General features: G+C 44.6%; 1 protein-coding gene across 14 annotated transcripts in view; it reads left to right on the top strand.

The window, feature by feature from the left end:
* Positions 1–12,362, top strand: part of ADAMTSL3 (ADAMTS like 3) — a 258,020-nt gene that overhangs the window by 80,399 nt on the left and 165,259 nt on the right. For all 14 annotated transcript variants that reach the window (XR_008994675.1, XR_008994674.1, XM_057494774.1 and 11 more), the window contains one exon: positions 8,878–9,005. Coding sequence is in view for 12 of the 14 variants with exons in the window: in XM_057494774.1 (XP_057350757.1) it covers positions 8,878–9,005 (128 nt within the window). In the remaining 2 variants the exon portion in view is untranslated. The remainder of the gene's footprint in view (positions 1–8,877; positions 9,006–12,362) is intronic.

Here is a 12,362-nt window from a genome sequence, read left to right on the forward strand (position 1 = left end):
TCTGCACTGCCACCCTGGGCAGTTTGGGTCCGATGGCTCCCTAGGTGGGGCCGTCCTGGGTACTGTAGGATGGTCAGCAGCATCCCTGGCCTCTATCCAGTAGATACCAACAGTTCATGGCTCATTACTTAAATGGACTGATACCACCATTAAATACTCACTGCCATTTCTTTTACATGACTTCTCCTGTTACCGGGGGGAATCTTCCTCACCCTTCCTCTGGCGCAGACAGATGAGGGATATACAGCAAGCTGAGAAGGCCAGAAGGCAGTGTTACTTAACAAAGAGAAAGTACACTCTCGGAGAGAGAGCGGGTGGCCCGGAAGGTCAGGACCAGCTCTGTTTATCTGAATACTTGGTTTTACAGGAAAATGTGAGGGGTGGGTTAGCAGGTTCAGATCTTGTAACTGCTGAGGCTCTGTGCAGGCTCTAGCTCATATGCTAATGCTCATGTGAATGGGCCAAGGTCATTCTCGGACACGTCTGTGTGCAGGCATCAGTCTTGGGGATTTCCTGGCTCTGTCTTTGTTTGAGGCAAAGAGAGGGTATAAACCCACCGAGAAAGGCGGCTGGCTTCCGCTTCCCCCTCCCCTCCTGCCGGTCACATCTCCCTCACTGCCTACTCCAACCCAGGCGGGGGGAGACAGGGAGCTGGGGGGAAGCCTGAGTCCTGGAGGAGGTGCCAGGAGCACCGTGTGTGGACGCTGAGGCCACAATCTAAGGGGGCACTGTGCCCCGAGGTGGGGCAGGTTGTTCTGCTTCACGGTGAACCTCAACGCATGGACATTGTCTTGAGGTTGGCGGTGCCCTAGAGCCTATCTAACCTGTTCCGTGACCAACTTACCCTCACATGGGAGACTTACTGCAGGTGGTGACTGCCCCTAGTGGCTTTTAAATGGTCAACCCAAGCCCACCAAGATCAAGGATCCACGAGAGCAAGACAAGAAATGCCTCACTAAGAGCAGCACAGAATTCCTCCTTACCCAGACTGTTAGCAAGAACCATGCTAGGAGGCCCTTCCTGGTCGTCAAAGTGCTGCCGGGCAATGCCATCCGGGAGATCGCCCTGCACGCTAGGTGAGGCCTCAGCCTGCGCGAGGGTTCTTGACTTTCCTGGAGAAAGAACTCACGAGGAGGTTGAACAGGTACAAGCTGAGTAGTTTACCAAAGCCAAGTACACGCTCACGAGGGGATGGGGGTGTGCCCCGAGGTGAGCAGCCCCAGAGGGGCTGGGTCGGGTGGTCTTATGGTTGGAGTTTAAGCAAGGGTGGGATATTCATTGGGTCAGGTGGGGTTTTCTCCGAATGGGGAGGGGATTTCTGGGAAATGGGGTGATGCCCTCTTTTTGTCCTTAGTGGTCTTCCCAGGACTGTCCTGCTGCCGGCAGGTGGGGTTGTCGGTGTGCTAATGAGCCTGCAATGTCCTCCTCCATGTTGGAACCAGCCAGTTTTGGCAGGTCTGGTGTCCATACCCTCCCTCCCCACATCCATGAGAACAGTTTACAATGGGATGTTTAGACTATAAACAAGCATCTAACAGAATGTAAACACAGCCAAAGTCCCTAAACCCCTCTCTGCTCATGTCTACCTATCCACTATAATCCTGTTTTTTAAAATTTTGAATCATCTCCTGGCTGGTGGGGAACGTAGCCCTTGGATAAGGGGTACCTGCTGTGTATACTTTTCAGTAGAGGGGACAGGTGCCTTCCCACAGCGCCTGTGCCCAGCCTTCATATGTTGGTATTTAATATATTCTGGCTGAACTGGATTATTGAGTCTGTGTGACTGCTTGAGTGACATTTTTATGTCATTTACCCAGTTCATATATTTAAAAATTTTTTGTGGTTAAAACCTTAAGGTAGTATTAACCTTGAAGAATGTATTGACTGTTAACAAAATCTGGGTCGTTTGTGATCTCCTTAAATAACCTCTGTGGTAACACTGGAATGAACTTTTATTTGATGTCTGGGAAGTTATATCCCAGTGGAACTTATTTTATTTTGCATTGTTTTTAATAGGGAGCTGTTAATATAGCATTTCCAATAAGTGACCTTCTATGTGAAATCTGTGTTTAATTACTAATGTATTTGCAGGACTAGTAGAACTATACTATTCATTGTGAGTCACAGAAGTTGTCAGGAAAACATTTTATGGTTTGATTTATACGTGGGGATTCAAGAAAGGCCAGAAGTCCTCAAGTCTTTATGAGATCGTGAACACAGTGACTCCTACTGCATTCTTGGCTTTTACCAGTTCCATTATATAATGAGTGAGCAATATCTCTTTTGAACCTTTCATCCAAAATATTCCCTAGCTAGAACTCGGAAAATATGATTTCCTAAGAGATCTTTAAGCCTGATAGTTTTAACCAAACAACACAAAGTACATTCTGCTTCCCTGTAAGTGTTTCCACTGGTCCCCCTTTAGAGTTTTATTTCCCCTGGGGAAAAAAGGAAGAACTTTGGGTGTTTTATTGCACAAACTGTACACGTTCATGGTATAAAATTGGGAACTATAGATGAGCTGAAAGAAGGAACGAGGAGTGTGTTAGTTCCCTCACCGTTAGATCACAGGGATGAGCCCGACGCAGGGATCACTGGCAGTCTCATGAGCAGCGTGGATGGGGGTACGTGAGCGCTGCCCATACTCCGTGCGGCCCTGGCGTGACTCCGGGAAGGTGTGTGTCTGGCTGTCCCGAGGTAGACCCTGCTCACCCTCTCGTGTCTCTGCACCCAGTGACCCAGGGCGCGTTCTGCCTCCTCACCTGGGGCTCCCTGTCTCGAGGGCCTGGCCTGTGCTCATCCGCCCCTGCACAGAGCCTCGGACTTGGTGAATCCTTGCTGCATGCTTGGGTGACAGCCATTCCACGTGCCTGGGCACCTGTGATTGCTGGGGTCTGCTGTTGTGCAGCGCCGCACAGTGACCCTGGGGGTGCTTACTCTGCTCTAATCCCTCCCAGCCCCCCAGTGTCTGTGTTGTCATCAGGCTGATGGTGTCAAGGGGGGAGAGATGAGAACTGGGTAGAATTCAGCGATATGATTGCTACTTTCAGAAAAAGAGGAGCCCAGGAGAGGGGCAGGTGGATGGGCCGAAGGAAATGGCTGTGGGGTTTCAAAGCAGAATGCAATCGTCCTTGTGGCCAAGGAGAGGAGAGAAAGTTGAGGGCCCCTCTTGAGGTGTCATCTTCCTCATGAAATAACCTAGATTAAATGAGTTATATCAGAAAACAGGTGTACCTCTGCTGGCAAGATGAGAGAAAATAAAGTCAGAGCCTTCACCGAGACCCGGAAAGAATGTGGAGCCTCGCCGCCTGGCAGCCGAGGCTCCCCTGCCGGAGGCGGAACGCTCTCGGGGGCGGCCCGGCGGCGGTGCCCGGCCTCCTGCTCGGGAGGCCCAGCGGCGCATCAGAGCGGGAGGCGCAGGCTTCTCTGTGTGGGACAGAGGGGTGCTGCGGGCTCCCGCACCTGGGACCCCTGGTCCTGGGGCCGCGCCTGTCAGGCGGGGACGGCCGTGTCCACCACAAGGGCTCGCTGGGAGGCTGGAGAGACCTTTTCTCCAGGAGGGCAAGTTCTGGGAGGCAGGGCGCCCCTGTGCACGACCAGCAGCCCCTCTGCGCAGGGCCTCGTCCCGGAGCCCTTCCTGCCCCGCGCTGCAGGGTCCGGCCCCCTGCGGGCTCTCGGAGCCACGTGCTTGGGCTGAGCCAGGCTGGAGGGAGAAACGTGCAGATGGGATGCAGATAACGGCTCACCTTTTAAAGTACTAATGACACGAACTTTAAGTAATTACTGACGGCAGCTTACGGGGATGTTTGAAAAGAGGGAGTTGGGAACAGTGGCGCCCAACCGACAGACGGGGAGGGCGCCGCAGGCTCCCTGTCAGGCCAGCTCCGGGCTGATGCTCATCAGCCCTATTTTGCTGTCACCAGACCTCGGAACCCGGGGGGGTGGCGGGTGCGGTGGGGGGAGGGGGGCTGGCAGAATGAGGCTGTGACTGCTTCTCTCCTCGCCGCCCGCAGCCCGGGGTGGGGATCCCGCTGCGCCCAGTCCAGGTCCTCCTAGTGGCCGGCTTCTTCCCGCGTCCCCGCGTTTGATGGTGCTGATCGGTGTGATTTCTCATTTCATCCTAACAATTAACCCTGTTCGCAGATTCCACGTCGGATTAGTCGGCTGCTTACTGAGCAGTGTGGTCTGCTTACTATTTTAAAAAGCAGAAATGGCATTCGTGGAATTCTGTAGGATTGGGGAGCTGGTCCAGCATCTTATCCAGGACTGGGCGGAGCGCCGACGCTGCAAAGCAGAGAAAGTGGCTCCTGGACGGGGTGGCGGATCAGGGCTCACGCAGCTCCCCGCCGGCTGGTGTTCTGGTCCAAAACCAACGAGAGGAGAGGCAGTAGCGAGGAACGTTAAAGTCTTGCAAAAGTAAAATTGGGACAGAGCTGGCTCTACTGTTGTTTTGAAAAGGACGTTGTTCTGAAGAATAATAGCCTACGCTTCTTGGGGGACCCGTTCACTGTTCGTGGAGATGCTGCGTGATTCCGTATACACGTGTGGTCTCATTTCAGTCTTGCTGGGGTAAAGATTAGCATCTCCCTCTTATAGGCGAGCTGTAGAAGGGTTAAGAAATGTGTCCAGGGTTGCACAGCTTTACTGCCTCCATCATCCAGCAATGGGTGGGTCTGGCAGGGGAAGGAAGGAGGGAAGGAGAGGAGAGGGGGAGGGGGGCGGGGGAGGAAACGTAGATTTCATCAGAGGAAACCTGGACCACAGGGGCAATGTACGGACTGTGCTGTTCCCAGATACAGCGTTGTATTCTGGACAATGCATTTTAAGATTAAAAATGTGCAAAACCTAAGTGTGTGCAGGGAGAGAAGAAGTTCGTGAAAGAGCCAGGATGGTCGAAGGCCCCAGATGTGTTGAGGAAGCTTGAAAAGGGTGCTTCTGGGGCAGAGGATGGAGACTCACTTTCCAGCTCTGGAAGGTGGCTCCCAGGGAACAGGCCCGCTGTCCCTCTGAGAACACAGAGGCGTGAATGTTCAGAAACGACCCTGGGGGTGCTTACTCTGCTCTAATCCCCCCCGGCCCCCCAGTGTCTGTGCTGTCATCATGCTGATGGTGTCAAGGGGGAGAGACGAGAACTGGGTAGGATTCCATGATATGATTGTTACTTTCAGATGAAGAAGAGCCCAGGAGAGGGGCAGGTGGATGGGCCGGAAGACATGGCTGTGGGGTTTCAAAGCAGAATGCAATCATCCTTGCCGCCAAGGAGAGGAGAGAAAGTTGAGGATCCCTCTTGAGGTGTCATTTTCTTTGTTTTCTTAAAGGGAAAATACCGTACTGATCCCACCAGAGAAACCAAATGCCCGCATTTATAACATGCCTATTTTAGTTATTTTAAAATCAGGATTCTTTTTTATTTTTTGTACGTAAAGGTGGACAAGTTATGGAAAGAAACCTGACTCTAACTTTAAACTGAACAGATGGGATGGTGGGAATAAAAACAAATTAAAACAGTGTTGCCAAGAAATCTCAACTTTCATTTTAAAATACATATGATGATGTTTTTCAGCTTTTCACATTCAACCTATCAGTATATCGGGTGACAACATGAAAAATCAGTTTCAGCTGTGTGTATTTTAAACATTTACCTAAATGATTTGGACTGAAGCAACCTAAAAGTCCAGATGCATGTATTAAACTGCTTATTGTATTTTTTATGAATTAAAACTTTATATTATGTTAGAGACAGAAGGCAGTTCTGTTTGGTGACAGTCAGTGTAGAAAATTGAACTGAACAGTGGTCTAATTAGAACAGTAAATAGTGTGGGTTTAATTAGCCCTTACTCCCGATGACAGGTTTGATCAGTTGCCAGGTATTTATCCTGTCCTTTCACATGACTATGACTGATATATTGTGTCCAGTAAGGCTGCTTACTCTGTTATAAAAGGTGGCAAGAAGCCATGAGACCCACTGGCCGGTGACACCTGGGTGAAAATTATTGGAAATTCGTCTCCTTGTGCCCAGCTATTACTTCTTCATTTCACTTTTGAAGGCTCTTTCTGCAGATCCCTGTCTTCATTTATTTTTTTTGGTTGAGGAACTTGGCCTAAGGGCTTAAGGAAACCTGTGCAATATCTACTTCAGTGTTGGGAGGCAGTTTTTTGTATTTAACATTCATAAACGTTCCGTTCTCCAACTTAGAACTTAGCTGTTAAATTCTGACACCAACTTTTCTATATGTCAACATACATGTTGTGGTTTTTGTTCATTTGCTAGCTTGTTTTTAGGTAGTGAAGTGTTTGCTTAAAAAAAATAAAGCTTTACGAACTGCAGAGAAACAAGAAAAAAAACAGAAGTTACAATCACCTGGAGTTTTCCCCCCCAGAAGTAGGTATTGGTAACAATTTGCTTTTTAATTGAAATATAGTTGATGTACAATATTATGTAGGTTTCAGGTGTACAGTACATCTGCTATCTGATGCAATGGATATCCACATTATTAGATGCTCACCCCAACAAGTGTAGTTACCATCTGTCCATATACAAAGATGTTACAACATTACTGACTATATCCTCTATCCTGCGCTTTCATCCCCAATGACCAATCTTATGTTATAATTGGGATTTTGTGCCCCTTTATCCCCTTATTTCATCCCTCTGATTCACCCCCACCCCTTCCCCCACAGCAACATTTTAATTCACCACTCACCCTTTTTTCATGCATGTATATTGTTATCTGTATTAAAAATGATATAGGCTTACAAGATATGGAAGCAACCTAAATGTCCATCAGTAGATGAATGGATAAAGAAGATGTGGTACATATACACAATGGAATATTACTCAGCCATAAGAAAAAAACAGATCCTACCATTTGCAACAACATGGATGGAGCTAGAGGGTATTATGCTCAGTGAAATAAGCCAGGCGGAGAAAGACAAGTACCAAATGATTTCACTCATCTGTGGAGTATAACAAAGAAAAAACTGAAAGAACAAAACAGCAGCAGACTCACAGAACCCAAGAATGGACTAACAGTTACCAAAGGGAAAGGGACTGGGGAGGATGGGTGGGAAGGGAGGGATAAGGGCGGGAAAAAAGAGAGGGGTATTACGATTAGCATGTATAATGTGGGGGGGGGCACAGGGAGGGCCGTGCAACACAGAGAAGACAAGTAGTGATTCTACAGCATCTTACTACGCTGATGGACAGTGACTGTGAATGGGGATGTGGGGGGGAACTTGGTGAAGGGGGGAACCTAGTAAACATAATGTCCTTCATGTAATTGTAAATTAATGATACCAAAATAAAATTAATAAAAAAATGATATAGTCTTATATTGTTCTCTAATGATTGCCTTTTATCCCTAAAATTAAAAAAAAATTCAAAGCCCATGAAAGCTCAGTTAAAACTGACATCCATTATAGCACCATCTGCCTTCATCAGATTTAACATGTTATCATATTCGTATCCGACCTTTTACTAGGGTGCAGGGGGGGAATGAGAATGTCATCCATTTGGGTCTGTCCCCAGCAACACCCACTCCTTGTCCTGCGTCCTCCATTCTTGGAGGCAAATTGGTATGTTTTCTTACAGTCCATATACTTGTATTTTTAATACTGCATTTTTGTGTGTATGTTTATACACCTATGTCTTTAGAGGTGAAGAGATTGAAAATGTGTGTTTTTATTTTAATGTAAGTAAATCCATCAGTCTTGATAACTTTTTAAAATTAACATATCTAGAACAGTCTTTACTATATCAAGTCTATATGATTATTAATCTGTAATTTTTCTCATATTTATGGTATCACCATTTTTAGTATTTCTAATATATCTGGGACTCATTTTGTGAAGAAGTTAACCTATGATTTTTTTTTTTAACCATTCATCACATTGCCTTGTGGTCCCACATCACATCCTTATACTGGGTCTGTTTCTAGACTAGACTTTAAAAAAATTTAGTAAATCTGGTTATTGCTGTGCCAATTCTATATTCTTTTAATCGAGGCAATTTCCCTCTAATTTCCCTTCTTTTCTTGGCCCTTGTAGACACTTAGTCCGCCAGATGAACTTTATAATCATTTTGTTAGGTTCCAAAAAATCCCTTTTGGGATTTTGACTGGAGTTGTTATAAATTTATAGATTAATTTGGAGAGAATTAATGTTTTATGGTATGAGTGTACCCATTTAGGATGTGGTCTGTCTCTCCATTTATTCAAGTCCCCTTTGGGCCCCTCAGTAAAGCTTTGTGACTTTAAGTAGTAGACATCATTTCTTTTCATCTCCATCTCTCTCTGTATTTTAAACCTGTAACTCTCTTTTCTTTTCTCTAGAATATCCTGACATAAGTCAATGGCGGCAAGTCCAGAGGACAAATTAACCGCACTGTATTCATAATGGACTCTTCTCTATTTTGGGGGGCCTCAGTCTTTATTTACTTGGTTTTCTTGGGATGGAATCTGTCTCAGGAGGTTCCACAAATCCAGGCAAGAAGGTTTCTTTAGCGTTTGCCTCAGTCAGTCTGACACACAGGCAAGTCAGGATTTCAGCGGTGAGAGCTTCTCAGGTACAGGCTGCGGCCTTGATGTGTCAGTTATAAAGCATAATAAATAAGAACTAGATTTAGCCAATTAATTTAAATTTCGGAATGGTAAAATTTCAGATTTGAACGTGAGCTTAGATGCCATCTGGACAAAACCTTTGGAAGGTGGAAAGGTTTCCATGAAAAACTTTCTCGTATTTTTTAATGTATGTAGCTCAAAGCATTTTTAGCCAACTTTGGTCTCTGAACGGCTTAGAATAAGACTGGAAAAACTGGGGAAGCTTTGGGGTATTTCTAGCTTATTTGTCTGTAATTTGTTGTGTTTTTTCACACTCTAGACCTCAAGAAACACTCTTTCAGACGAGGATAAAGACAGCAACTGGGACGCCTGGGGGGACTGGAGCGACTGCTCCCGCACGTGCGGCGGTGGGGCGTCCTACTCTCTGCGGAGGTGCCTGGCCGGCAGGTAGGTGGGGACCCCCCACTCTCCTCTCCGTGGACGTCTGTGCCTTTGGACCGGTGGGGCTGGGGAGGCAACCCCAAGGCCCTACAATGGTGGCGTAACATCAGCTCTAAATGTTAGTCACAGAGCCCCAGGTTGACGGGAGCTGATAGGCTGGGCTTGGACAACAGAAATCTCCAAGATCGTGGTGGCCATCTTCAGATTTGGGGTGTTGTTGGGAGTGTCTGTGGCCTCCAAACCTGTGGGGTCTGAATAATGTGCAATAATAATTTGCAATGAATAATTTGGGTGGGAAAGGAGCGTTTATTCATGTTTATTTTTTCTATTTTAATAGTATGTACTTTGTTAAAAAGAATTAGAGGAATATATTAAAGATCATAAATGACCACTTTCATCCTATTCTTATATAGCCTAAGTGCTTCCATATTTCTTGATTATCCTATTAGTTTTAGATGTTACTTTGATTTCACCTGGAATGTAATTGTGCCACATGATCTATCTCAGTATGTGTGTGAATGTGTGTCTTCCATTTCCTGACCGGGACTGGCGGATAATGAAAAGGCTTGGAATAAGGAGGGAAGTTGCTTAGCTTCTTTGGTCTTTTCTGTGCCTTTTCAGAAAGGCAAGTCTGGGCAAGAGGTGAGGAAAAGCAGGAGGAGAATCCCGCCCTGACACTGACGTGCGGAGTCCGTGCTGTCTGGTGCAGCCGGTGCTTGAAGCTGGCTCCTTCTCTTGTGAGCTCTTCGATGGATTTTTCTGAGACACTCTCTCCTCTGCTTCCCCAATCCATAGGGATCTCTTTCCAGCAATCCCCTTGAACTGTGCTATTCACAATCCTCTCTCCTGATAATACTGCTCTTTCCTCAGTTCTGGGACAGCCAGGCATTCTCCAAGCTTTTCCTTGTTTGTATCTGCTCGTCTGCTGTGTTGGTAGGTTCCTAAGTCCTCCCTGCCCTTCAATGTTTCAGGAGGCACATACTGAACTCTTCATGTGGTGTCCCTAAGATTTCTTCTTCTTGGTTTGGGGTTAGCAGATTGAATCTGTCATCCCTTTTTTTTTTTACTGGTGGGGCAGAGGGAGAGGTGGAATTATAGCACAGATTTCTCAAAGAAATCTTCAAAAATCCTTCCACTATCTAGGTCTCCAGCTCCACCCTTTTTATACCTGATGCATGTAAGGAGTTTAATGGTTGTGAATTAAACTAACACCGAGTCTGCCCTCATGGTTCTTATTGTCTAGGGTGACAAACAGTCAACAAGTATTTAATTAAATTATGTATAATTAAAAATTGTGTCCAGGGGAAAGATGCTTCCTATCCAGGGAAGTCCTCTGTGCTGAGGATCTGTGTTGAGACCTGACTGCTGAGAGAAGGCGAAGGATGTGAAGGGGGATGTTTCCAGGGAACAAATTCAGAGAGTGGGAACAGCATACGTAAAAGTGCTCGAGGAAGAAGGGAAAAATGGCTTGTATGTCTTGTGAACAATAGACAAGGGAGAGAGCAGAATGGGCCAATGTTGAAGAAGAAGGTAGATGTATAGACTGGGGTAAAGAATCCAATTCTCATACTTTTGAATTTCAAATACAAGTAAAATCTAAAAGAAAACGTATTTGGAACTGGTGTGGGTTGTTGATTTATTTAGTCAAATAAAGACAAAAATGGAAACAAAACTCAACTATGGTCTGCCATCACAGATGTCTCAAAAAAAGAATTACAATCAGAATGTTTTCATTTTAACATCTCAGTGTAGGATATACTCTTAAATATAAGACCTGCCTTTAAATTGAATTCATTTAGTTTTATGAACATCTGCCCATTTGCCCTTATTTGTCTCTTTGGACCAATAAAAACTATTACAGGAATTAATAGGCCAATGATGGGCAATTGTGAACCAGAAATTGAAAAGAAAAACATAATCATGGACCCAGAATTTGAGATTCCAAGATCCCCAAAGGAAGCAATATGCAGAAAAGTGACCTTTTTTGAGCCATATTTTTCATCCAGGCATTCACCAATTCTTGAGCTGTAAGATTCAGAGAAGCAGAGTAGGAAGCAGCTGCCAAAGGCTGAGATGCTAAGCAGATTCACTGGCATCACGGTCTGGGGACAAGGAAGTCTGGGTCCAAAGCCCTGGTAAACACCTCAGGGGACTATTTGGTATCACAAAAGAACTGGGCCCTAGGAGACAGGGAAAACCAGTCCTAAATAGACCAGGTGTTACTAAGATTGAAACCCAATCTTGAGTTGGCTCAATCCTAATTTGAGTGATAAAAGCTGTTGCTATTCCAACTGCCCCCAAGAAGCTTAAAAACAAACAAACAAAAAACCAAAAAACACCCTGAAGAAAGATTACCTCCAATAGAGAGTATCCAAATTTTCATAAATCATGCCCGTAATTCAATAAAACATTAGTAGTCCTACCATGAGACAGGATCAAGAGAAAAAACAGACAATAGAAACAGGTACTGGAATTATTAGATCTGAGTGTTGAAAAAGAACAAAAGAACAAAACAAAAATCCTGTAATATATATATGTTTACAAGCATAGATGATAAAATGCAGGATTTCACTAGAGAACTGGAATCCATAAGATAGAATCAAATGGAAATTTGAGAATAGAAACATGTAACTAAAATTATTAACTAAACAGATGGCCTTATCAGAAGTTAGAAACAGCAGAAGAGAGTATAGGTTTATAGAAATGTCCAGGCTAAATTATAGAGGGAAAAGCACAGAAGATACAATGAAGGATATATGGAGCAAGGTGAAAATGTGTAAAGCATGTGTGATTGGAGTCCTAAGAGGGCAAGAGAATATAGTGGAAGCACTATCTGAAGAGGCAGTAACCAAGAATTTTCCAAAATATCCAAACATTATTACTATAAAGATATCAGGCCACAAATTCAAGAAATTCCACAAACTTAAAACAGAATAAATATGCATAAACACATCATAATAAAATCTTAAGAGAAGCCAGGGAGAAAAGATACATTACCCTCAAAGGAATAAAAATAAATTGACTACTAACTTCTCATTAGAAGATAATAAAATTACCTGTTTAGCATTTTGACAGAAAATAACAAATACAATCTAATTCTCTACATAGCAAAAATGTCTTTTGAATGTGAAGGTGAAATAAAGGTATCTTCAGACAAATAAAACCTGAAAGAATTCTTTACTATCTGACTTGTAAAAGAAGTGCTTAGGGGAGGTCTTCAGATAGAAGGAAAATGATCCCATATGAAGAATGAAAATACAGGAAGAGTAAAGAGCAATTGAGAACATTAATATAAATGAATATGAACTCTTTTAAGCAATAATAGTAAATTTCATGGCATTTAAATATATGTAGAATTTAAAA

The sequence above is a fragment of the Manis pentadactyla genome, chromosome 18, assembly GCF_030020395.1.
Source record: "Manis pentadactyla isolate mManPen7 chromosome 18, mManPen7.hap1, whole genome shotgun sequence".
In the NCBI taxonomy this organism is placed as follows: domain Eukaryota; kingdom Metazoa; phylum Chordata; class Mammalia; order Pholidota; family Manidae; genus Manis; species Manis pentadactyla.